General features: G+C 40.8%; 1 protein-coding gene across 4 annotated transcripts in view; it reads right to left on the bottom strand.

Moving 5' to 3' along the window:
- LOC121287100 (uridine-cytidine kinase-like 1) overlaps positions 1 to 27,360 on the bottom strand; it is a 127,955-nt gene that overhangs the window by 24,031 nt on the left and 76,564 nt on the right. For all 4 annotated transcript variants that reach the window (XM_041204636.1, XM_041204635.1, XM_041204638.1 and 1 more), the window contains 2 exons: positions 22,753 to 22,942; positions 17,737 to 17,798 (listed from right to left, as the gene is read on the bottom strand). In XM_041204636.1, coding sequence (XP_041060570.1) covers positions 17,737 to 17,798; positions 22,753 to 22,942 — 252 coding nt within the window. The remainder of the gene's footprint in view (positions 1 to 17,736; positions 17,799 to 22,752; positions 22,943 to 27,360) is intronic.

Consider the following 27,360-nt stretch of genomic DNA (forward strand, 5'->3'; position numbering starts at 1 on the left):
AATCCTGTTGGGGTTGCTTGAGGGCTCCCTGGGCGGTCCATCGTTTGAAGGGATTCAGTGCCTGATTGAGGGACCTGGCATCTGGAAGGAGTTTCCCATTGAAAACCACCTTTGTTGCCAACCCCTTCCCCCACCTCCCGCAATCCCCATTCCACTCTCACTTATCTGTGGCCTGGGTCCCTCAGCAATCCTAGAACTTCTGGTGGGTGCATCACAGACGGTTACCAACACTTCCTCCGGTGGCACTGTCTGTAATAAACAGCCGGAAGCCTCTGATTGACCCGCAGCTCTTGGGGGTGGATTTTTCACCTCAGGGTTCCTTGATCCAGGGGTAGGCCCACTACTGGCCGCTTAAGTGCCCAAGAGGCACTTAATTTGGTGCGCCGTCTTCAAAGAAGGCAATGCAGGAATCTCGTCAGCTGTCCAGCCGGTTGTTGAGACCCCTGTTGCCTCTATTAAATACTGTCCTCCGAGTCAGAAGGCTGTGATTTAAGACTTCTTCTAGAATTTGAGCACAAAGCTAACACTTTGTGAGGTACTGAGGAAGTGCTGCATTATTAGAGATGTTGAGCCAAATTCAATCCAGCCCATCACAGTGGGAAACATGGAGGAGGCTACACCCAATTACTCACGGGAGAATCCACATGTCAGTTTGCCAGCGGCGGGAAAACTTCCCGCAATTAAGTCGGAAGCAGGAAGGGGCCAATGTGAGAAACTCGCCCACTCATGGCACGATGTCAATTTGGCTCATAAATAAGCCAACTGACATCAATTATCTGAGTACATCAGAATTTAGTGGTGATTCAGGCATTAAATGGGAGTCGCATGACTTTCCTGTACCTCCCGAAGGCTGCCCAGCAAACCCTGTCAGGTCTTCTAGCAGCCTACCGGGGAAATGTGGGTTCCCTTGTTGTCAGGGACTCTGTGCCTGATCAGGGGACCTGGCATTCAGAATAGCGGGGTTGCTGAAAGCCATCCCCCTTCCTTTCCTCTGTGACTCCCACCCTGCCCTCATTCATCTGTGTACGGCCTCGTTATGTATTCCTAGCTGAGAGCCAGGAATCCATTAGCCAGTTGAAACACCTGAACCCCAGGTAAAACATTGCTTGATTGACAGCTTTGGTTCTCTGATCTGTGCTGTCAATTTCACAATGTATATTTACACAAGATAAAGAGGTTTCCAATGCTTGCAGTTTCTGCTATTGATACTTTATAGGGTCTAGGTGATTGACACTTTTATTGGACTGTAGTAAAAAGGAAATTTTTTAAAGAAATTGGAAAATTATCAATGATTTAAAAAAAAATTGTTTTTATACATCCTAATGTACTACAGCGTTCATTGCTTCTATACCATGTATAGTGGGTGAATGGGCATGGAATTGCCATAGTTGGTATGGGGGGCATGAGGAGCCATAGGGGTTGTTTGGAGGAACATACCTTAGAATGGGGGCATGAGGGACCATAGGAGATGGATGAGTGGAATGAGATGGCATAGGGAGTGTGTGTGTGTGTGTGTGTGTGTGTGTGGGTGTGTGGGGCGGGGGGGGGGGGGGGTGGTGGTGAGGGGTGAGGGCTGGAGCACAAAACCAAAGCTAACACTTTGTGAAGTACTGAGGAAGTGCTGCATTATTAGAGATGTTGAGCCAACTTGGACAAAGTCCCACAACACCAATACGGGCCTTTCAAACAGCTCGTCATCGCAGGCACTTTTCCCAAGATGGGTGGAACATTCCCAATTCCCACTACCCGCCTCAAGGATGATAAATCTAGCCCATTGTCTGTCATTTATATGAATGTAAAAGATCCCATGACATTATCCAAGGAGAATGGGGAGCTCTCCTGGTGTTCTGGCCAACATTTCTCTGTTATCCGCCACCACCAAAAACAAACTACCTAGTCAGTCATTTAATTGGCTGTTTATTGGACTTTGCCATATAAAAATGAGGTACCATGTTTGGCTCCAAGAATCATTCAATGGGTATGAAGTCCTTTGGATTTATTAAAAATGCAAAAGGTGCTATACAACACATGTTCGTTGCTTTCGGGTTTTGATAAGGCCTATTGATAATGGTTTCACATCCAGTGTAAATTTTCAGTGACTGATCAAATATCAGCCCACGTTCTTTTTATTCAGTTTTATTAAATATTTGGACATCTGCTCTTTCTTCATCCAGTGTGCATTAGTTTCTTGTTATCTATATCAAGATCAGCTGCCTAGGGGTGCCCAACCCTTTTGCCTTTGTGAACTTTATACATAGGTACATTCAGGGATCAAGAGAGAGCTAGATTTCACACCTGCTCTGTGCTAACTGTTGGCAATTAAGCAACAAAGACAGAAAATTACTTGGAGACATCTCAATTGCATCTCTGCCTCCTCCTGCAATCCATTTTCCTACTCCCAGCCCAGCAGAGGGTGAACCTGACTAATTAAATGCAAATCATGGAAATAAATAGTCTCCAACATTTCTCTCATAACATGTTTAAACCTATTTATTCATCATTTCCTGGTGGAAGTGAGGTCCCATTATATAATTTCATTTATAAGGCACTGCCTGAGAGGGTGTTGGAGGCAGATTTAATCATGATTATAAAAAGGAAACTTGCTAAGCATTTGAAGAGAAAGCTTTGCAGGGCTACAGGAAAAGAATGGGGAGTGGGACTAGCTAAATTATTCTTAAAGAAAGCCAGCGTAGGCTTCACAGACCCAATGGTCCTCTCTGTGCTGTAATCATTCTATGATTCTATTTTTAAATACACCTTCCCGTTTATTTGCATTCATCTCAATTTGTTGATACCTACAAAAGGTTAGCATTTTGTTTTAGGATATATCCAACAGCAATGCGATATTGCTGAAAATGATGCAAAGAAAAATTCAGCAGGTCCGGCAGCATCTGTGGAGAGAGAAGCAATCCTGTCCTAAACTCAACCTCAAAATCCAAAAGCGGTCAAGCTAGCAAATTGAAATAAGCACAAATAGAACTGATTTGGCTGGCCTTATGAGTCAGATTGCCAAGGCCTGAATGTAGGCCACAGTTAAACACTCATAGCTCAATCTGTTATTTAATTGGTAAAGATTTCTTTGAATCTTACAAGTCCAATAGGCTGGTGACAAATGTAGCATCAGCACATGTTGATAAAATATTATGAACTCAGTTCCAAGTTACATGGAAATATACAACAATGAACCCAGAAATTCATTAATCAATTTGCCCTCCTGAAAGCAAATGTTTTCCCCATTTATCATTACCTTCGGATTCCTACTGCTAGTCTAGTTAGCCATCTAACTAGGTAGCTATAAAATGCATGAGCTTTAACCTCCTTTAACTTGAAGAACCTTAACAAATATCATACGAAAATCTAAGAAAATTATTTTCTCAGCATAACTCTTAACCACAAATTCCACAAAGAATTCCAGTAGATAAGTGAAGCATGGTAAACTATTTTTAAATGCATACCGAATACACCTTCTGACCCCCTCCACTGCTAGCATCATGGATAATGCTGTCAAGCATTTTTTCCACTATAGATGCTAGGTCATTAATTTCCAGATTTAGCAAGAAAGAAATGTAAAACATCACACAAGATCATAGTTAGGATACAGTTTGAGCATTGCCTTTTGTTTTGGGCAGAGGGGCTATAAAAGCAATGGAGAAGATGCAACATTGGTTTACTCTCTGATAAAAAGGATGAGGAAGAGAGATTTGAGAAGTTCGGGCTTTTATTTATTAGTGCTTTCAGGGTTAAGGTGTGACTCAACAAAAGTCTCCAAAATTCGGAAGGGTTTTAAGTTAAATGATGATGGTTTGCTTAGTGAAATAGGAATGAGAGGAAGTTATAAAAAGAATTGAAGAGGAAGGTGTAGAAAATTGATATTTTCTCAGTAGGTTGGATTTAATGCAACCCACCACAGCAGAAAACATGCTGACTGGACTCCGCTTAATCACAGGCGAGGGTGCACATCAGTCTCCCAGCAGCAGAAAAACTTCCCAAAGGGAAGCTAGGTAAAGACATGAGTTAGAAAAGTATAGAATATACTGATAAGGTTAGGTGAAGAACTTTGGGAGAAAGTTCAACTGAAGCATAAATGAGCATAGACTAGATGGGCTGAATGGCCTATTTCTGTGCTGCAGATTTGATGCAGCATCAGAAATCCATAGCCCATATCTAAATTTAACAGTTAACCAACTTAAGATGCACAATCCTGATATCTATGATTTGGCAATAAAGCAAATTTCATATCTCACTTGTGAATTCCCACCTCACTTTAAATGTCATTGTTCCACCCTTAGCTTATTGAACAATGCTGTTACTAATCACTAGGGTTGATTTTATCTAGGGGTGTGAGGCAGAGGAGAAATCCCCAACAGGGAGCTCGGAATGAAGCCCGGCTCAGTTTAATATCCGGGCATCATTTAAATAATTCAGAATAGTCTCCCACCTGAAACCAAAGAGGATGTTAAGGTCGGAGGCAAATGTTAAAAATCGGCTCACAAGCCTGAGGGAATGGTTTCCTAACACAAGGGTGGCTGCATATAGTGGTATCACTATTCCCAGCTACAAGGAAGATGAGTGGACAATTGCCCCGTCGATCAAAGCTGGAGACTGCACTGCTATAAATGACTAAGATTGATTTTACACGCAGACTCTATTTAAATAGACTATAAATAAAATCTGTTTGTTGAAAAGTACACAGGCTGTAAGTCCTGCCTCGCCTCCAGTTCATTGGCTGGCACACTGCATAATGTCGGTGGAGCTGATGCGTAGCACTTGACACTAATCTTAACCCTCTCCTCCTCTTCCATCCCCACATGACCATACGTTTGACCCATGCTACAGTATCTAACATCACTTCCTCCTTCATGTTTTGATGATTTTAACTTGTGTGAAATACATAACAGTGACAAAAGTAGATAATAATCACTCCAAAAAAGCTATGTGAAAAGGTGGGAAGCATTGGAAAAGCCTGGGATGTTTGCCTCTGACACCAGGTGGCGCTGCACTTTAAAGAACGCAAAACTGTGTTCAACATGCGTGCATGCATATTCATGGTCCTCCTAACCACAATACAAGCTTTGTTAAGATTTTTAAATTAGGAAATACATTTTTAAATCAATAATTTAAGAAAAATAATTATAATTACAAAATGTACAATTATTGTCATCCCAGTTATGACAATAGACGATTAGAAGTTCAATACAGAGGAGCTTTGAAACCAATTAAAGTAGTCCCTTACAGACTACTTAATGTGAAACCCAGTCAGGAACAGGTATGTGTTGATCAGTTATACCTCTCACTTGAGGATAAAAGATTTGAAGATCAAGTTACTTCATGACATGAAACAAGATTTTAACACCATTTCCTTCGTTAAGCAACAATTAGAAATATTAAAACCGTTGAATAAAAGTGAATTGAATCATTGAAGATCAGTAAAAGTGAAAATGAAAGTCAATTAATGTAATTTGGTTAAAAAGATGCAACCAATTAAAATAAGCAAAACTGGGTGCTTCAAGCCTCAAACGAAACAGAAGTATTCAATTTGCTTTTCCTCCTGTTAATTGATCACAGTGATAAATATGAGGCTGCCTATGTCAAATTAACTTTTTCAAATTCATTTATAGGACGTTGGTGTTACTGGCTAGGCCAGCATTTATTGCCCATCCCTTACTGCCCTTGAGAAGGTGGTGGTGAACTACCTTCTTGAACTGCTGCAGTCCCTATGGTGTAGATACACCACCGTGCTGTTAGGAAGGGAGTTCCAGGACTTTGACAGCGAAGGAATGGCGATATATTTCCAAGTCAGGATGGTGAGTGGCTTGGAGGGGAACTTGCAAGTGGTGGTGTTCCCATGTTGTATTTGAATTATCATTTTATGGGCCATAAAAATTCACATAGTAGCACATCGTAACCTAAGTGTCAAAATCTGCCCCAGACCCCTTCAAAGCTCATAAGATTAAAGGACATAGGAACATAAGAATAAGGAGCAGGAATAGATCACTTAGCCTCTTGGCTGATCTGATTGTCACCTCAATCCACATTCCCACCTACCATCGATAACCTTTCACCCCCCTGCTTATCAAGAATCTATCTAGCTCTGCTTTAAAAATATTCAAAGACTCTGCTTCCACTGCCTTTTGAGGAAGAGAGTTCCAAAGACTCACGACCCTCAGAGAAAATTTCTCCTTATCTCTGTCTTAAATGAGCAACCCCTTATTTTAAAACAGTGACCCCTCATTTTAGATTCTCCCACAAAAAGAAACATCCTCTCCACATTTATCTTGTCAAGACCCCTGAGAATCTTAAAGGTTTCAATCAAGTCGCCTCTCACTCTTCTAAAGTCCAGCGGATACAAGACCATCCTGTCCAGCCTGTCCTCAGAAGACGGATTTCATTTCCATACCACTGGATTGCTATCACTCTGGGTGAATCTGGGGCACGCACCATTTCCACATGGCTGTGAAGTATCGGCAAAAAGGTCATCAACCAAAAACATTGGCCACAGCCTTGATGTAGCATCGCGCATCCTGATAGTTGGGCTGCAAATGCGCAGACCTCCGCTTGCAGGTGGGACGGCTGATCACATAAAAATCACACAGTAGACAGTCTATTAGATATTCATAGATGAAGTGCCTGGTTAAACATCTGGTGGAGGTGGAAAGGGAGTTGGAAGCCCACCATTACCTCACAGCATCAAAGGTCCAGGCGCCATACTGAAGGGCGCCCAGACAGGCATTGATTCCCTGCAACCCAACAGCATTTGTCTGGCTATGCGAGCAGACACCTTGAGACTACAGTCACTGCTAGAACTTTCTGATCTCCCTTGCACCCATCCCAACTCCCATTCCCCCAGATAACTACAACTGATGTCATCACCTGCTATTCTGGAATAATGCAAACAATGAGTGGTCTCATGGTTTAGCGATGACTCCCTGCAGGTTCTCCGCCAGGTCACCTAGGAATGACATGAGTCCTGTTTCTCAGTGATGGCAGCAGGAGGCCAACCTGTCTGACCAAGGCAGCCTGGACAGAGGTCGCAGTGCACATTAGCAGCCATGGGGTCCACTGGTCCAATGCAGAACACGAGTCAACAGCCTCCTGTACTTCAAAAGGGTAAATAGCACTGTATAGCCACTACCAAGTGGCACTCTTAAGGGCATAACGTAAATGTGTGAGTGGAGAGGGAGGCCAAGCAGGAGATTGGTTTCTAGGCCTCAGTACCAAATGAAATGTGTGGGAGCCAGTTCATGCTGTGAAAATTGTACCAGTTGCAGGTGTGTGCATGTGTGGAACACTTAGGGAGGTGCCAGTAGTGGCCATAGGCCTGCATGCTCATTAAAGGGGTTAGCAACCTATTGAAATGACACTCAGTCCTTCTTTTTGCCTGCAGGACAAGAGGGCATATCAGGGAGCAGGCAAAAATGGAGGGGAGGTGTCCCAGCAATCAGAATCCTGACCTTCACAGAAAAGAAGGCTGTAGAGCTGGCAAGGGAGGATGGTGGCTGATCCGGTGCCAATGGAGAGGCTGGAGTTTCAGTGCATCAGCATGAAACTAAGCTGAAAAAATTCTAATGGCACAAATTGGCACAGATTTCCATTCATTCTATGGATATTATAAGTCATGTGTAAATATATAGTTTGGATCAGTTTACTCCTGGTCATTGTTCATTATACTCGGAGTTGTACAAGCTGCCAGTGCATTAAGGGTGTGGCACTTATTTATTGTGTGGCCTTGGAAGTCATGACATCACCAAGTCTCTTGACATTTTAGGCAACATTTGAAAGGTTGGGGGTTTTTGGAACTTGGCTAGTAAGCCAACATGTGATGCTCACCCCTTTATCATCCATTAGAAGCTGTTGTCTAAATAGCGCCTGTAGCTGGGCGTTCCATATATTGCAGGTAAATGCACAGAGTTCTTAGAAAGGCATTTGCAATGTGTGTCACTGAGTCAGGTACGACTTCCTTCCAAATCACAAGTGTTGTGGATTTGGAATCATACATACAGGCTTGCTTGTGCCAAGGGCCTGCAGCATTTTTTCTTTCTAGCCGCCAGAGGTCTCAAGAAATGAGGTTAGTCTGGAAGGACTGTGCCAGATCCGTTGGCACTTCCACTGCAACATTTATAGATCTTGTAGGAGGCTCACTTTTAATGGAATCGGGTTTCAATAAGGGTGTGACAGGCCTGTCTGGTGCGTTGCTCCATCGCCCTGGCTTCTGAAGTTGTAGCCACACCATACACTCTCTCAGGATCATCAGGCTTTCCCCTTCTTTCTTGTTTGAGGAGGCTTCCTGCTGCTACATCTCCCAGTCTGCAACTTACTCCCCCTTTGCTGAGCGAGGTTATAGATGGTGCAACAGACCAAAATAATCCTGGAGACTATCTATGGATAGCGGAGCAGGCTGGAAGCTCATCTTCAGCAGTATGATGGTCTGTTCCTTTGTTGCTCTTGTTAAGGTATGGACAACATTATACTCTCTGTTGGGCTTTGTGGGTTCCACACATGCGTTATGAATCAGGTCTTCAGAGGAGATCTCCTGTCAGCTAGGGGCCATCCCTGCAGTAGCTGAGGGGCAGCAAACAGCTGTGTCACCTGAGAGTGAGTAAGGATATAAGAGTCATGAGAGCTTCCTGGGAAGTGAGCACACACCTGCAGGACTTGAAGATCCCAGGGAGCTCGTAGCCCTACATGTGTGCAATCAACTGTCCCTCGTACCTGTGGAAATCCAGTGATGGCACTGAATCTCTCAGCTCTCATGGCCTGGCCCTCATGGTCTGTGCTGAATCTCACAAATTCATTACCTCTTCTGAACAGGGCATTGACAACCTGTCTGGTGCACATTTGAGTGGCTGACTGCAAGATGTCATACATGTCCCTGGTGGAGCCCTGGAATGATCTGGTGATGTAGAAACCCATTGCCATGGTGATTTTTAAAGCCACGGTATTGGATTCCCTCCCAGTTCATGGGATCTCAGGTCATCCTGAAGCAGCTGACTGAGGTGAGGAATAGAATCCCTTGACATCCTCAGCCATCTCCGACATTGCCTCTCTGACATTTGCAGGTAGTTAATTTGCCAGTGATATATTCAATTACTCACCAGTGCTCAGCTTTCATTCACCCGACAGCTGTCACAAGTCACCATCAATCTGCTCCATCATCAAATTTTATCTCCATCATCCTTGACCTGTCCTCTGTTACCTGCAACTCTCAGGACCATTGACCTTTTTGACCCTGGATCTTCCCACAATCATGCTTGATCTCCAGTCTGTAGATACTGACCTTCCCTGTATAATCCAGCTTCCTCTCTCTGTCCTCAATGAGCCCTCAAGGTCTGTCACATGCCACCCTCCCTCCATCAGCCATGCCCGGCCCCCTGTGCACAGCCAGCATCGTGCCTCCCTGCCTCAATCAGCATGCCCTGATTCCCTTACACTCCCATCACCCAATCTCAATGCATCAAAGCCTCCTCTCCCTTGGTCCAATAAAACTTTCCATGAAAGGAAAGCAGCTCTACTCAGTCTAAATCCACCGGGAAGGCTACCTCACTTGTTGCATGCCACCTTTAACCAGACATGAATCTGAAGGCATGTGTTTCTTGTTTGCTGCAGTGTTAATTACAAAGGTACCATTTAAGCTGACAAAATGGTATTTTAATGAATATGCATGCTGGATGCTGAAAGGATGTTTCCCCTTGTGGGAGAGACTAGACCTAGGGGACAATGATTAAAAATAAGTGGTATCCCATTTAAGACAGAGAGGAGGAGAATTTTTTCCCTCAGAGGGTCGTTAGTCTATGAAATTCTTTTCCCTGGAGAGCAGTGGAGGCTGGGTCATTGAATGTTTTTAAGCCTGTGTTAGTTAGATTCTTGCTTGACAAGGGAGACAAAGGTTACAGGGGATAGAGGCCATAATCAGATCAGCCATGATCTTATCAAATGGCAGAGCAGGCTCAAGGGGCTAAATGGCTTACTCCTGCTCCTAATTCGTATGTTCATATGATATGCTAATGCATTAAAAACAGTTCCAGCCTCTTTCCATCAGAAAATTTGATCCACCTTCAATCCGCAGCAACTTTAATTCCCTACTTTTGCTTTGCCACAGGGAACCTGACATTTCACCTCCCACACAATTAAGTGCGTCCGCCTACCTCATTTCCTGCTATCGATAGCATCACTAGATTTTAGCCATTGTCTTCATTTCTCTCTTCACATATGCTGCTTATTGTGTATTTGCAGTATTTTTTGTTTTTATTTCAGATTTTCAGCATCCACAATTTTTCATATTTGTTTTACCAATTCAATATATTTGTCTACATCCCTTTCTATAAAGACACAACCAGTTGTCTATTGAACTCATTTAAATTTCTTTGGCCTTCCCAGGAAATTTATCCATAAGACCATAAGACAAAGGGGCAGAAATTAGGCCATTTGGCCCATCGAGTCTGCTCCGCCATTCAATCATGGCTGATAAGTTTCTCAACCCCATTCTCCCGCCTTCTCCCCGTAACCTTTGATCCCCTTACCAATCAAGAACCTATCTATCTCGGTCTTAAATACACTCAATGACCTGGCCTCCACAGCCTTCTGTGGCAATGAATTCCATAGATTCAACACTCTCTGGCTAAAGAAGTTTCTCCTCATCTCTGTTCTAAAAGGTCTTCCTTTTACTCTGAGGCTGTGCCCTCGGGTCTTAGTCTCTCCTACTAATGGAAACATCTTCCCCACGTCCATTCTATCCAGGCCTTTCAGTATTCTGTAAGTTTCAATCAGATCCCCCTTCATCCTTCTAAACTCCATCGAGTATAGACTCAGAGGCTTCAAACGTTCCTCATATGTTAAGCCTTTCAGTCCTGGGATCATTCTCGTGAACCTCCTCTGGACCCTCTCCAGGGCCAGCACATCCTTTCTGAGATAAGGGGCCCAAACTTGCTCACAATATTCTAAATGTGGTCTGACCAGAGCCTTATAAAGCCTCAGCAGCACATCCCTGCTTTTATATCCTAGTCCTCTCGAAATAAATGCCAACATTGCATTTGCCTTCCTAACTACCGACTCAACCTGCAAGTTAACCTTAAGAGAAGCCTGGACTAGGACTCCCAAGTCCATTTGCACTCCAGATTTATGAATTCTCTCCCCATTTAGAAAATAGTCTATGCCTCTATTCTTCCTACCAAAGTGCATGACCTCACACTTCCCCACGTTGTATTCCATCTGCCACTTCTTCGCCCATTCTCCTAACCTGTCTAAATCCTTCTGCAGCCTCCTCGCCTCCTCAATACTACCTGTCCCTCCACCTATCTTTGTATCATCTGAAAACTTAGCCAGAATGCCCTCAGTTCCTTCATCTAGATCATTAATGTATAAAGTGAAAAGCTATGGTCCCAACACTGACCCTTGCGGAACTCCACTAGTCACCAGTCACCATCCTAAGAAGGATCCCCTTATCCGCACTCTCTGCCTCCTGCCAGGCAGCCAATCTTCTATCCATGCTAGTACCTTGCCTCTAGCACCATGGGCTCTTATCTTACTGAGCAGCCTCCTGTGCAGCACCTTGTCAAAGGCCTTCTGGAAGTCCAAGTAGATAACATCTATTGGCTCTCCTTTGTCTAACCTGCTCGTAACCTCCTCAAAGAATTCTAACAGGTTTGTCAGGCATGACCTCCCCTTGATGAAACCATGCTGACTTTGCCTATTTTACCATGCACTTGCAAGTATTCTGAAATCTCATCCTTAATAATGGACTCTAAAATCTTACCAACGACCGAGGTCGGGCTAATCAGCCTGTAATTTCCTGTCTTTTGCCTCATTCCCTTCTTAAACTGGTGGGGGGGACGGGGGGGGTGCTGGTGGTTGTGGGGGTTACATTAATGATTTTCCAGTCCACTGGGACCCTCCCTGACTCCAGTGATTCCTGAAAGATCACCACTAACGCTTCCATTATCTCTTCAGCTATCTCCTTCAGAAATCTGGGGTGTAATCCATCTGGTCCAGGTGATTTATCCTCCTTCAGATTTTTCAGTTTTCCTAGCACTTTCTCCTTAGTAATGGCCACTATACTCACCTCTGCCCCCGACACTCTTGAATTTTGGGGATGTTACTCGTGTCTTCCTCCGTGAAGACTGATGCAAAGTACCTATTCAGTTCCTCCGCCATTTCTTTGTTCCCCATTATTACTTCTCCAGTATCATTTTCCAGTGGCCCAATGTCCATTTTTGCATCTCTCTTACCCTATATATATCTAAAAAAAACTCTTGCAATCTTCTTTTATATTACTGGTTAGTTTACCCCCATATTTAATCTTCTCCCTCCTTATTTCTTCTTTAGTTGTCCTCTGTTGGTCTTTGTACGCTTCCCAATCTCCTGGCTTCTCACTGCTCTTCGCTGCTTTGTATTCTTTCTCTTTAGCTTTTATGCTGTCTCTGACTTCCCTTGTCAGCCATGTTTGCCTCATCCTCCCTTTAGTTTGCTTCTTCTTCCTAAGGATGAATTTTTGCTGTGTCTCCCAAATTACTCCCAGAAACTCCTGCCATTGCTGTTCCACTGTCTTTCCTGCTAGGCTCATCTCCCAGTCAATTCTGGCCAGCTCCTCCCTCCTGTAGTTACTTTTATTCAACTGTAATACTGTTACATCTGATTCTAGCTTTTTCCTCTCAAATTGCAGGGTAAATTCTATCATATTATGGTCACTTTCTCCTAAGGGTTCCTTCACCTTAAGCTCCCTTATCAAATCTGCCTCATTACACATCACTAAATCTAGAATTGCCTGTTCCCTAGTGGGCTCCACCACAAGCTGCTCCAAAAAGCCATCTCGTAGACATTCCACAAATTCCTTTTCTTGGGATCCACTACCAACCTGATTTTCCCAGTCTACCTGCATATTGAAATCCCCCATGATCACTGTAACCTTGCCTTTCCTACACGCCTTTTCTATCTCCTGATGTATCTTGTGCCGCACATTCTGACTACTGTTCAGAGGCCTGTACATAACTCCCATTATGGTATTTTTACCTTTACGGTTCCTCAACTCTACCCACACAGATTCTACATCATCTGACCCTATGCCGTTTCTTGCTATCGATTTAATTTCATTTCTTACTAACAAAGCAACCCCACCCCCAACCTGCCTATCTTTTCGATAGGATGTGTATCCTTGGATATTTAGCTCCCCGTCCTGATCCCCTTGCAGCCATGTCTTCACGATGCCCACCACATCATACCTGCCAATTTCAATCTGCACCACAAGCTCATTTACCTTATTTCGTATACTGCATGCATTTAGATACAATACCTTCAAGCCTGTATTTCCCATCCTCCTTCTCATTGTCGTCCCTTTGTCTGATGTGCTTGAAGTTAGATTCCTAGCCCTTTCCAAACACTCTGTCCGATTTTGTGTTCTGGAGACTTTAATAGCCTCTCCTGGGCTCTCCTTCCTTTTCAGTTTTTTCATAATTTTCTATGAAGTTGAATCCACCCCCCACATGCTAACCTGCTGCTTTGTTTCCCATTAGTCATACTTCTTGGAGCTTTACACTTCCCTTCCACATGTCTTATCCTTTGTATGAAGCAACTGCAGCTCAATCTCCTGGTCACATACTTTAAAACAACACCCCAAAGTTTTTGTACCCCAATCAATGTGAATAAATTGTCTGCCACAAACTTGTCAAATACCCTCACCATTTTGAAAATTTCTATTAGGTCAATGTCTCCTCTCTGGTGAGAACAAGCACCACTTTCTTAACATTTCATCACTGTTTTGTTTATCAAGATCAGGTTATTATCTTGGCTAATCTCAACAAGCAAAATAATAAATGAGAAACCAAAAAAAGTGATAAATCAGAGTAAAACCTATTATTAAGCCAACAATATCATATTAATTAGCTCCTTGTTATAAAGCTCATTTTGCAGCAAAAGCAATTCTGTTTATGGTAATGTATGGGCAGTAAAATAGTGTCAAATATAAGAATAAAGAAAAGTTTTAAAACTCTACATTTGAAATATTCTCAAATAATAAGTTCTCTATTTATTGCTTATATCTATCAGCTTATCAAATTTATATGTAGCTTTACAGTAAACTTCCATATAATTTCTGATTTTTGTTATGCATATCAGCAGGTAGATCAGAGCATCTTATGAGACAAATTTTATTTACCAAACAGTAAGTACAGGTGAAGGTCATGTTTTATAACTAGCTTATCCTTACATAGAAACCTGTCTTCCATCTGCTCCCATTATAGCAACAACTGGCTTTTAAATGTGTTTTTGCCTTCACAACCCAACCAGGTATTAATGATTCTGAATAAGTCCTGAACTTGGCTTTTACTGGTTTGTATCCAAGTCACTTTATTTCTAAAGGAATATTTAAATAGTACACCTTTTCAACTTATGGCAATATTTTGCATTAATACACAACCGATAGGATATTAGTCAATTACAGATGCATAAAGGAGCACTGGATTCTGCAGTTTATCAATAACCATGTAGAATTCAACAAAACTACAGACTATTGCTGGTGAAGTCAATGTGTGGTGAAGAAAAAATGCTTCACTGCTGTAAACTGTAATGGAAATTCAGTAGCCAAAAGGTCAAACCAGGCATCATTACAATGCAATGGAAACTCAATGCAAGGCAAGCAATTTTTGAAATACGTTCAACGAATAACGAACTTGTACTAACATCATCGGCACAACGTAAACCAGCTCAATATCTTTCATCCACCTGTATTTTCATTCAAAAGATGAAACCAACATTAGGAGCTTTGATGTGTTTTGGAAAATAAAAAAATTAAAAAGAAAAACCACAATGTGAATGAAGGTGAAAATGTTGCCACACAGCAAAGCTATTGCATTAAGGTACATGCATTAAGGTCAGTATATACTGAATGAAAAGATACCACTACAAACCACATTTTATTCCACTTAGGCAGCACACAGATACTAGAAGGCTATGCTTACAGAGTAACATAGGTACTATTTTTGACATCAGTTGCTTTACAGATCAAATATTATTTAAGAGGATGAATCAGACCGGAATGTTAAATTTATAGAGATAATCTATAACTGAATTAAGGACACTTATACAGTTCCTAATTAGTTTGGGTTTAGAACAAATGGTCAAAATATTGACTCTCTGTTCATTCCAATTAGTTATTAGATCACACAAAATGACTTTGTTTCCCAATTAACTGGGACATGAATATTTGATTTTAAAAATAAATCGTAGTGAATTGAGTTAATATTACAAGTGGAATAACACAAGCATGAAACCAGAAATTCAACATCACAGTGACTCAAATATATTTGGGCAGTCAAACTACAAGAAAATACTCAAGAACTTAAAACCCAAAGTTGAATTGCATACAACTGTATAAAACAATAATACACTGTCTCAGCAAATGGATCAATGACTGTAATTAAGAACATCTAATTTAAATCAATGGATGGATAACATCATAGCAGACAATTAGTGTTTTATTCAAGTGTATGAAATTAGCAAGTACTTTCCCTTCCCAGAATCAATCAGGTGTGTTTAGTGTGCTGTATGTATTATAAAGTGACAAGTAAGAAAGTCAGTTTTGAAGACAGATCTTGACACAAGCGTGGGCTATATGGAATCCGTTTCCCTGTGTGCTGACAGCACTGACAGTGCTGAAATTCATGATAAGGGAGGAAAGCTCAAAGTAACTAGAAGTGTTAAACTTTTAGGCATTTTAACAATAAATGAGCTGTCATGTGAGCTGAACCAGAAGATGCAAACATGATATGACTTCCCTTAGGGGAAGCGCACAGTCCGGTTTCTAGAAATCATGTGCTCTTTAGCAAATGGATCCAGGTTCCCATCAGGGACATGAACCACAGCTGATAACAGTCTGGTTTACTTTGACTGCACAAATCATCAATACAGACAACATCAGTTTCTCATTTATTTCTGCTTTCATTTGGGCTTTCTATCTTTTTGTAGAATACTAGTTACAAAATGTTCAGTAAAGTCCCTTTATTGTAGCATTTCATCAGAAAAGGTTCAAGGACCCTGTAACATCCTGTGGTCTTTTTAAAAATATGGTGCTGGAGAGATATCAACTTGAAACAGCTTGGTTGTTGATTACTTATCATAGACTGCTGTGTGAATCTTTAAGTCATATGATGAAATGATACAAGGAGAATTATTGCTTGAAAGTGTACCATTCCAATGAAGAATTTTGTGGGCAGCTTTTATTTGCTTGTTTGCAAATCACACATAAGTTATATCAAAGATGTCTCTTGCATTTGACATTAGTGGGTCAAAACTGATCTACAAGGCTTCTGGCTCTTTCTGTCTCCAAACAAAGCAAGACTTACCAGACAGTTTTCATGAAGACAGTGTCCCTTTAATGGGACATTGGTTTCCAAAAAAAATCTAACACAATGTCAGGAGCTGATAGTATTGAATAGAAATGGGAGACAAAAATTTGTTGGCCGTGTTCCAAGTGGTTGTATTGGGGTCACTCTTGCTGCTGCCACCCAGCACTGAATCCACTGAAGCAGCAGGAGGCCACCTCATGAGCATGGGAAGGATGGATTCAAATGCAACTTTGGGTACATCTCTGGTACAAACTTGCATAGCAGCTGGAAAAAAATTACGTGGTCTTTATTGTTTTCTATTAGGGAGGTGTTGTGTTCATTGCCTACCAGAGAACAAGCCAAATCCCAAAGGAATTTCTGTCCACAAGGTCTACTGATGGTGAAATGCATTCATTTCAGGTATTACAATAATGGTCATGGATTTGATCTATTATCTGAATGGTATCTGAAGTTCAAAGAAAGACCTGTAATTTCTTCACAAGAAGATCCATTAGCATCAAATATCCAGTGGAAGGGATATAATTAAAATTTATTTTTATTTTGTGGATGGAGGGTGGAAATTATCTAGTAATGCTAACTACAGACTCAGACATTAGCTGCATAATTATTGCCTGCTTCAGGCTAAAGTTACATGTTAAGATTTCTGATTTCATGGATTGCATACAAGAAACAACAGTTACATTGAAATAAATTACATTTTGTGATCAGTGAACCAACTGTAATAACTCAAACTAATTATAAAAATAAAAAATCAATCATAAAATGAAACTATAAATGGGACAGTGCAATGGATAGTTAAAAATTAGTCATAAATCACTTTTACTGGACTAGTTAGACAATGCTGTTAATTCATCAAATTGGGCCAGCATATACACCCCAGGTCCTTTCCCTAGGGGGAGACTACTCAAAACATACATCTAAACAAAATCCTTTGTAGGTAGTAATGTGTACTTCAGATTGCACCCATAGCAGCTTAAATATACATGAGGAAAAGAAAACTGATATGTCAAAGCAGAAATCCCTTCTTTTGCTTAAACAGAGCATGAAGGTGAAAGGGTTAAGAATTTAGGTGCAGTCAGAGGAAATGCTTCAGTAAACAACTCCTCCGAGCTTCACACCCTCTTACTTTAGTTGCTGATTTCATTGTCAAAACTCCTCTTGCTACAGCACTTAAGAAAAATCAGAAATCTTATTGGTGTGTGAAAAAGTTTCTGTGCTATGATCTCTAGAAAGAAAGGACCCAAGATCACACTGTGGCCAGTTACATTGTCGATAAATAGATTAATTTTACAGCTGTCGACACATTCACAATAACCTGCTTACAATTTCATGTAGTACTAAGAAATACCATGCCATGCCTTTCTTCTGATCTTTAGGAGTGATCACGTTAAAAAATTTTGCTTACCTCCTCTAGCTGACTGTGGACATGTTGGACTATCAGATCAATAGCAACCATGTTACCTCCTCCTTTAAACAAAGGGAATAGATAAAACATCGATTGCAGTGCCAGCAAAAATGATATGTTTTCGCATTAACCTTTGTCACCTCGCCCAGACCGCCTTTCAATAGAAATTGCATCCTTCATACAAGCACAGTTTGAAATGTTCAAAGCCACAAGCTGGTATCACGTTAGCTAGCAAGCAATGTGCATTTACGTTATTAACTAATTATGTCCTAGATTATGTGGGTGCATTTACTTTAGGTATATCTGGGAAAGTTTTCACATGAAGGAAAAAGTGAAACTGAGGAGGTGAAATCACACCACAATAATAATGTACCACCCTTTGTATGAAATTACTTTGCTCACTATTTTAACGGACGTGTTAACATGTTTAAAATGTTTTGAAATATCAACGGAATTTCATGGATGTGTCTTTAAAGTTTGCTGATGGTACAAACTGAAACTTCATCCTACAACTGAGCTAAATGCTGACAAACAACTTAATTAATGTATTATTCTTACACTTAAAAATAAAATTTATTTTCAGATGCACTTTAAGACTCAATTTGACCACAGGAATTCAATAACATGTAGTTCTTGGTATTTGCCCAGTATTATGTGCATGTTAATGGAGAAAGAGTAACAATGGGAATTAAAAATGGACATTTTTTGAGATCAGGCTGGGTAGGGAAGGTTCCAGCTGCAATCCAAGCTACTACCCTGCTTAATTTACATTAAGTGATGTGTTAATATGTAAAATCTTTAAGGGCCAAAGGCACAAGTCATATCAAGTCAGTGACCTTGCACTTCCAGTGTAGACTCACTGAACAGGAGTTGGACATTGGCCTACAACATTGTAATGTTGAATCTAAAGCCTGCAATTCCTGACTGGTCAGGAGAGTGCTCCTGACTGGGAGTCCAGGGTTGCAGAATTTACTTGTATTTTAGAAACATGACTCAAATCAGTAGAACACTAATAATTAGCAATATTGTTTTAATGAGACTGTAAACAATGCAACACCTCAATTTCAGTCTGCCTAATCTTTAAGGCTTCATTGTTTAAAAAATTTTAGCTTCATTGTATCCCTTTAGATCTCAAGCTGGCAAACTCCTCTAATGGAAAGTTCAACAACCGCATACACATCTTACATAATTGTCCATTGAAGTGTGCTGCATGCTGAAGGGGTTCGAGATAGTCATATTAAGCCTTTTAATAGACTTGAACAAAATGCTTACTCTAAATACATAAATATCGAAAAGGCAATCGCAGAAGTTGCAAATGGTTGGATCTCTCAGAGTATTAGCATTATATATTATATATTTAATACATTATTTATTAACTCAAAATACATTAAAGAAAACAGATGCAGGAGCACACTCGAAAACAAATTGACTAAATAACATTGCTGGAGGCCAAAGGTACATCAATTGTATTAATGGCTTTATTTAACCTGACCCAGTTTTCTTAGGTTTCATCAAGTTCAGTCTGCTTAATAGTTGATATGAGCTAATATGAATTCAATCTGAAAATTGAATTGTGCCTTTACTGTCCTGTATTTAAAATAAATGCTTTCAATAACACAGCAACACAGAGAAAGAATTGAATTTTTTTTAATTTGACAATATCAGATGAAGCCCTCCCCGCCCCCAACACTTTTTTTGACTAGAAAACTTTGATATCACAGGGTTCTTTATTCTTTCAAGGGATGTGGGTGTCACTGGCAAGGCCAGCATTTACTGCCCATCTCTAATTGCCCTTGAACTGAGTGACTTGCTAGGCCATTTAAGAGGCAACCACACTGCTGTGGGTCTGGAGTTACATGTAAGCCAGACCAGGTAAGGATGGCAGATTTCCTTCCTTAAAAAGGACATTAATGAACCAGATGGGGTTTTACAACAATCAAAGATAGTTTCATGGTCACCATTACTGAGATTAGCTTTATGTTCAAAATTTATTAACTGAATTCAAATTCCACCAGCTACCATGGTGGGATTTGAACCCATATCCTCACAGTATTAGCCTGGGTCTCTGGATTACTAGTGCAGCAATATTACCACTAATCCACCATCTCCCCTGTTGATGGTTGATAGCTTCCCTGTTAATGAAAACTCATAGAAAGTGGATAAATTCTAAAGACAGTATTATATGTTACACTCAGAAAATGAACTAAAAATCATTGATTTCCATAATCAAAAGGTATATTATCTAACATTCAAGAATTCTACATTCCATACAGGGTTACTCAGAACATTACAGGGCTGTAGGTTGGAGGATCATTTGCCTCTTTGTCCACCTCCTGCTCCCATATGACAACTCTCCCCACTTGGGCTACAGGATTTCAGAATTTGCCCTTAAGGGGGGGATATACTTGTATTGGAGACAGTTTAGAGAAGATTCTGCAAAATCCAGATGGTGCATGAAGAGAACCCTTGATCAGTATAATTGGATACCAACCGCTGGCAGGTAGCAGTCATCCCCACAGCCACCTCCTTAAAAACAGACCAGAACCAGGGGCATAGTGGCAGATCAGCACACTGGCTGGTAGTGCAAATTGCTGGCAAGCTTGCCTCCAACTCCTCCACCAGTCAGGATGAAAATTCAGCCCATTATGCTCTCAAGTGAAGCTTGTTTTAAAGGGGGGAAATACACTATTCTTCTTGGGCTTTACGGATTTCAATTCAAAAGTGAAGAAATAAAACTGTTCAGAAAATATTTCCTAGCTTCTTTTTTATTCACTCTTGGGATGTGGACATCTTTGGCAAAGCCAGCATTTATTGCCCAGCCTTTGAGAATGTGGTGGTGAGTCACTTTCTTGAACTGCTGGAAGACATGTGGAAAATATAATAATTCTCATAATGTTATTGGAATTTATTGTAAAGTAGAGTAATAGTGGGGTCTGTGTATATGGGTCTATGTCTGTGTGTGGGTGTATGTGAGACTTAATTGAATTAAAGGCAGCTGGTCTAAAGGCTTTGATGTATTAGAAGATAAGGTAGGTTTGAAATTTTAAGTAGGTAAACATAGGGGTAAAGGGAACATTTGCATTTTTAAATAAACCAGACTAACTTGATTTCAAAGGAAGCGGTGAAATGTGTCACCTAGCCAGGAGAAGTAAGAAACAACATGTTTATTTTTCCCAAAGATTACTCATAACTTTGGTACTATGAGAGGTGTGTATTATCAGAGAGGTAAAGTCCAAAGACATGGTGAAACAGTGGTGATTTGCATTCAAAGAGGAAAATGTGTATAAAAGAGCAAAGGTTGTGTGTAAGTGAAGGCATTCTAAGATATAACAAATATGAAACACCTTCGGCATCTAAGCCTTAAACTGTCGTTTACAAAGAACTGAAGTTAAAAAAACTCACTTTGACTTGGAATGTTCATGTTTCTTTGCCTGGGTCTTTTAAAATTTGTGTGTCTTACTGTTGCCTTAACGAACATATAACTGGGAGTTAGATTAATTAGGGGATTTAGAAGTTATCATAGTAGTAATTTGTGGATCTATGTGTGTACTCAAAATCATTTCTTCTATTAATAAATGTTTAAGTTAGTTTTTTAAGAAAGCTCTAACAGTCAGTGGTCTTATTACTACTGACTTCAAGGCACGCATCTTGAAATTTATACAAATTGCAAAACAGTTGTGGCAGTTGTTTCAAGTTTCCCTTTGGGTTTTGAGCAGCTGAGCATTTACTATCAGCTGTGCCATAACAGAAGGGATTCCAGGATTTTGACCCAGTGGAGGATATAATTTCAAGTTAGGATGGCGTGTGATTTTGAGAGGATCTTTCAAGCAGTGGCATCAAAATATTCATCCTTTACCAGAAGGGCAGTTATTTAAATGAAAGATTTGGTAATGACAACAAAGAGGATTAAACAACACAGTTTAAACTTCAATGCACAATTGCTGAATAATTTCAGGGATTTGCTTCTACTGTATTACTGGATCATTATGATAAGGTTTCTGTTACTGTAAGTGTTCCATTAAAGTCTATTGGTATATTGCATCCTAGACAATTAATGTTAATGTTCTTGCCCTCACCTGCAAATTCCTCAATGGTCTCATCTCTTTACATACCCTTGATCACTTCCATTCCTACGTCCTTCCATGCTTCCTTCGCTCCTCCAACACAGCCTACTTATTTTCCCCCAATCCTTTGCTCCACAATCGATGGCCACTACTTCAGCCGTTATGGTCTTCCCTCAGCTTCCCTGCCTTTTCACCACTTCCCTGCTTTCAAAGCTTCCTTAAAACTCTTTGACCATGAGTTTGGCCCATATAACCCCATTCTCCTTCCCGTTCAGTATTTGCCACCTGGTAAAGTGCTCTGAGACATTGCTCTATTTATAACACCATTATAGAAGCGCAACTTCGTTTTCTGTGTGTCTCTTGGATTGATAATGATAAATTCCAACAGGTGTTGGGGTGAGGTATTACCATGTTATAACATGCCAAGAATTTGTTTGATATTGAAGTTGAGCCAGTCTAGACGTCAGTAATTATGGGTGCTGTTCCAGATGTGAGTTAAAGTGACTTCATTTTCATGAAATATTTTCTCACTTTTCACTGATAACAGATAATTCAGGAGCCTCAAAATGATATTCAGAGATTTTTCAATTAGTCCTGACATATTGTTGGCCGGTGAAGTAGACTTTCTATCCTCTGTCTACTAAGGCTATATTTCTCACTCTACAGTTATTTTAACACCAGAGTTAATCTATTTATTTTAAGTCAGTTAACACTGTTGCAAGAGTAATTTGATAGTAAAGTCTTGGCCTGAATGCAAGAGACAACAGCAAACCTTTCATTTTCAATGGTGGAGCTTAATATGGTCAATAAACAAGCAAATGTCATTCAAGTATGTTTTTTTTTTAGCTGGATAAATGTTTAATCATTCTATATCTTTTGAAAAACTTATCATGGCAGTTTTCATTAACATAACATTTAACAAATTAAAAATTGTGTATCAGCTGTGTTTTACCTCGAGGAACCACTATGTCAGCCAATCGCATTGTTGGTTCAATGTACTGTGCAAAGGATGGCTTGACAAACTTGTTGTACTGCTTGATGACTCCTTCAATATCACGCCCCCGCTCTGATATATCTCTACGTAGGCGTCGTACTAAACGAATATCAGAATCTGTGTCGACAAAAATCTTCATGTCCAACAGCTGCAAACACAAGGCAGCATCTTGAGCAGAGCTAATCTCATTTGTAAGCATAAATGTCATAGCTTTTTTTAAAATATGAAAGTAGCTTCTCCTTGGACAAAAAATGAAATACACCTTTCAAGAAATATATCAAGCCTGAGAACTGTAGTTTAAATGTATAAAATTATTATTCCTGTGTGGTTATTTTCCTATCACCATGGATGACAACATCATCTGGTTATTTAATTGCCATTACTAACGTCCTGCCTGTAACCGCAAGTTTTTCCTTGGTTAGTTCTAAATTTCAGTGGGTTTGCAAAATCTTTCCAAAACATCTTGTATGCTTTGAACATAAAAGTGAAGTGGAGCAGATTTGGACTTAATGGTTATATCAACACCTAATACCAACACAAAACCTGAACATTCAATTTAACAAATAATGCCAATTTGATTATGGTTGCATTCATAGTCAACAGTAGCTATGGAAATGGATGAATAGAAATCAGATTCTAAAAATATTATCACAGTGCATTTGAACATTGATACAGTTACAAAGTTTTCTTCCTTAAAAAAAGACGCATTTCAGGTTTCACATCACTTTTCTAAATGAAGGGCTTTCAGCAAGTGAACTGATGGATTGCGTGCTTCAGACTCAGTGTAAAGTCATTCCATCAGATGTATTTAATACGAAATAAGGCAAGATACAGCACAATTTTCCCAAACTGGAGGCGGGATGGTGGTCCAGTGCATGCAGTGTGGAAAAAGCCCCAGAAATTGACGTTGGGATCGGATCTTGATGTCACCTCGCCCTCTTTGATCTTTCCCCAGAGTGGGTTTGAAGGTGGGCAGGGAACTGCTCTGAATGTTCAGAAGTTGTTGGAGGTGATTAAGTAGGCAATCAAGATCTGTTTTAAGCCTGAATCCTGGATTTCCCAGCTATGGGATCCATTTCTCAACCCGTGAGCAACTTGCCAGGGTTTCCAAGGTAACCTTGGAACAGTTTCTTCAGTGAAACTGACAAGTTGGGAAGACTTTGATCAGTTACACTGAAGAGTTCCAGCCATGGCCATTAAGACACTGTTGTTCAAAAACTTCTCTCAGAGAGTGCTTTCATAGCTTGACAGTTGATTGCCAACTTCTTAGAAGGCACTTCATCTGTCCAGCATAGCACTCACCTTCAGCTGCATTTCCCAGCTATCAGTCTTCAGCAGCTTTTGTAGCTCCACGTTCCACATCTTGGCAGAAAGCCAAAAGCAGAGGCCACACCATCACCCACTGATCCAACAGCAGCCGGAACAAGACCAGCAGCAGCACCAGATATCTTCTCCTTAGCAGCATGCACCGCACCCCCCCCCCCCCACCCCCAACACCACCACCCCCCTAGATGGCAGATAGGATGGACACTCAGATCCAGCTGGAAGGAAGCAATATCCCCAGTGCAGGCTCAGAGGATCAGCCCACTCAATATCTCTGAACACGAATGTCGGAGGGGGCTCAGACTGTCAAAAGCAGGACACTGCTGACATCTGCAGCCCCTGCAACAGGGCCTCCTTCCCAGTGGAGCAGGTATTACCAATGGCTGACAATGCCCCTGTCACTGGAGGACCACCCCATCAAACACTAGGGACTAAGATGAGAACATACCACCCAGAGTTAAAGTTTCAGGTCATCGGAATTTCTGATGAAAGAGCTGCCTGACCTGTTGAGAATTTCTAGCATTTTCTGATTTTGAGATTTCGAGCATCTGCAGTATTTTGCTGCTCTCTACATTTGTTCATTAGCACATATCATATCACTCGAAAGCAACAATACTTTAAAATGCCTGAGACATTTTAAACTCTATGCTGAGATGCCACCACCTTAGACTGTTGCAGTCAAGAGCTATACTTTGTTTTTGCAAAAAGTCCAGCACCAGTATAATAAATACTGGACTCACTAAGATTTGTCACACTTCAAAAAAGGCTAAATAGGATCCAATAGAGATTTTCCAATTGCAGTATGTTTTGAAGGCTGAAAAGTTGTTACCACTGATTGGAGTTCATTAACAAGGAGGCATAGACAGGATTATCACAGAGGAAAAGAATAATGTTGGGAGTTAGAAGTAAATAAACAATGTGAATGGTTATTAACACTAAGACAATTTTGGAATACCTTAAATGGCTTCTGAGGCAGAGATTATAACATAATTTGAAAGGGAATTGGGTAAGTATTTGAAAAGGTACAAGACAAGGGCAAATAAATAGGATTGTAGTAGATATTAGAGACAGTATAGAAGTGATGGGCCAATGGTTTGCTTTCCTACTGTAACTTCTATGATTCTACTGTTTGATTCATATTGGAGTCCAAGGGCAATAACCTTGGCACAACACATGCTGTACTGTTAAATTTTATGGCCAAGCACCATATATATGGGCATAAAAATATAAAACATCTATTATATATTAAATAGGTAGATGAGTGAACACATATTCAATCCTGAAAATCTTTATGCCACTGATCCTAATGGTGTTATTTTAAGAGTGTTCCACATTCACTTGCAATACCTATTACATCTATAGGTGGTGATGTGTTGGTCTTTATAATAATACCAAACAGGATACATCCCAAAATAGCATCTATTGTGGAATACTGATTGTCCTTGCAAATCTGTGTATATTTCCACACAGAAGCCACTGGGTGGCTCTATAGCACAGTTATTTGTCATTCATTTGTAATGTGTATTATTGTTCCATTCTTAAGCCAAGTTATTGCTGGCTCTGAAATCCCATCAGCCCCCAGCTGCTGCAAATCTTTGGCTTAACAAGCCACAAAAGGTGATGGAGGGCTGATGAATACAAAAAAACAATGGATGGTGCAAGTTGATGTTCCTCTCCTCTTGCTGCATTTATTTGCTATCCAGCCTTCACTGAAGTAGTTTCCCTGCCTTTTCTCCCAATTTTTGATCTGCCCACGCCTCTTTCTGATAGCTCTCATCTTTTTGTCCTCCTTCAGGCTCCTTTCTCTTCCTGTCACCTTTTTCTTTGCCTCTCCCTTCCCTGTCACTCTTCATCCATCCCTCTCTCCATCCCTATTCTCCCCATGCTCCATCTATCTGGCACCATTCTCTTCCCCATCTCCACTCTCTGCTCCACCTTTTCCTCTATGTTCATTGTTGCCTCTCTCTCTTCCTCCCTCCTTTCTCCTCTTCATTCAGCTACCTCTTCCCTCCTTCCTCCACTGGCTGCATTGACCCAATTATTCCCTCTGCTCTTTAACCCTGCTTGACCTGAATACTACGTTTGTATAGTATATTTAAAATTGTGCTTGTGTTTATATCTGTTTACCTGTTAGTTCCAGTACAGGCAATTCAGGTATTGAGCTAAGCAAGGTTTCAGTTTTAAATTGGAGGAAAAGCTAGTATAGATCATAGAATCATGCATGAAAATCTTTGCCAGATTCATGGGCAGTGCTGACTTTCTGGTTAATTTCAAACACGTTGAGTACTATGTTTATTTCTTCCAACTCACCATGCTAGAGAAGAGTCGCTGAATTCTACACTCATCTACAGTCAAAACAGGTACACATTATTCTGGTTGAGATATGAATTCTAGCTTCTAGAAGTGGTAGCTAACTGATACTGCATCTAATATCAATTATAGTTTCTCATATTGTCACGTAGGCCAGAATTTTCCAGCCCCCACCGTGGCAGGCTCCCCCCAGAGGGATCGGCAAGCCATTGAAGTCTCCATTCACATCAGCAGAAACAGAAGGTCTCGCCCGTGAGGGGCTGGAAAATTCCAGCCACACTGTCTATACATAGTCACCATTAAAGAGGCTTATAAAGGCAGGATGGGTAAAAGCATAATTTATATTGTTACAATTAGTCGCTTGGAATAACAGAACTTGTGTATTGCTGAAAAGAAAGAGACACACCTGCACTCATTAGGACAGATGCAAGAATGCCAAATTTCAAAGGGAACAATAATTTATACTGCAATGAAAAAAGGGTGTTGACTGGTTGGCGGTCTGGCTCTGGTTCAGGCATTGCCATGGAGAATGCACCAGGGAATGATTATCCCCGTGCTTTTGTTTAATTCAAAGAAGGCACTAGGCCTGGACATGTTCCTTTTAGCTGCTGAGGACAGATTTCTGTGTATGAATACATACCTTAATGAGCATAGGTGAGCCACATTGTGAGCCTAACTGATAATTTTAAATTGGTTTGTTAGTGCAATTATTATCACACTCAGGATTGTTCATCAAGTGCTGTCTAATCACAGAATCACATCTAATGTTCGACATTATGGGCTGAATTTTACCCTTGATGGGCGGGCGGGCCCGACCGACTCGGCAGCGGGCAGACAGCCGATCGCTGCCGCCGAAACGGGCCCCGCTACCATTTTACATGGGCGGGCCAATTAAGGTCCGCCCTTCGTGCCACCTGACGGGAAGTGCTATGC

Source organism: Carcharodon carcharias, chromosome 14 (assembly GCF_017639515.1).
Source record: "Carcharodon carcharias isolate sCarCar2 chromosome 14, sCarCar2.pri, whole genome shotgun sequence".
Taxonomy (NCBI): Eukaryota; Metazoa; Chordata; class Chondrichthyes; order Lamniformes; family Lamnidae; genus Carcharodon; species Carcharodon carcharias.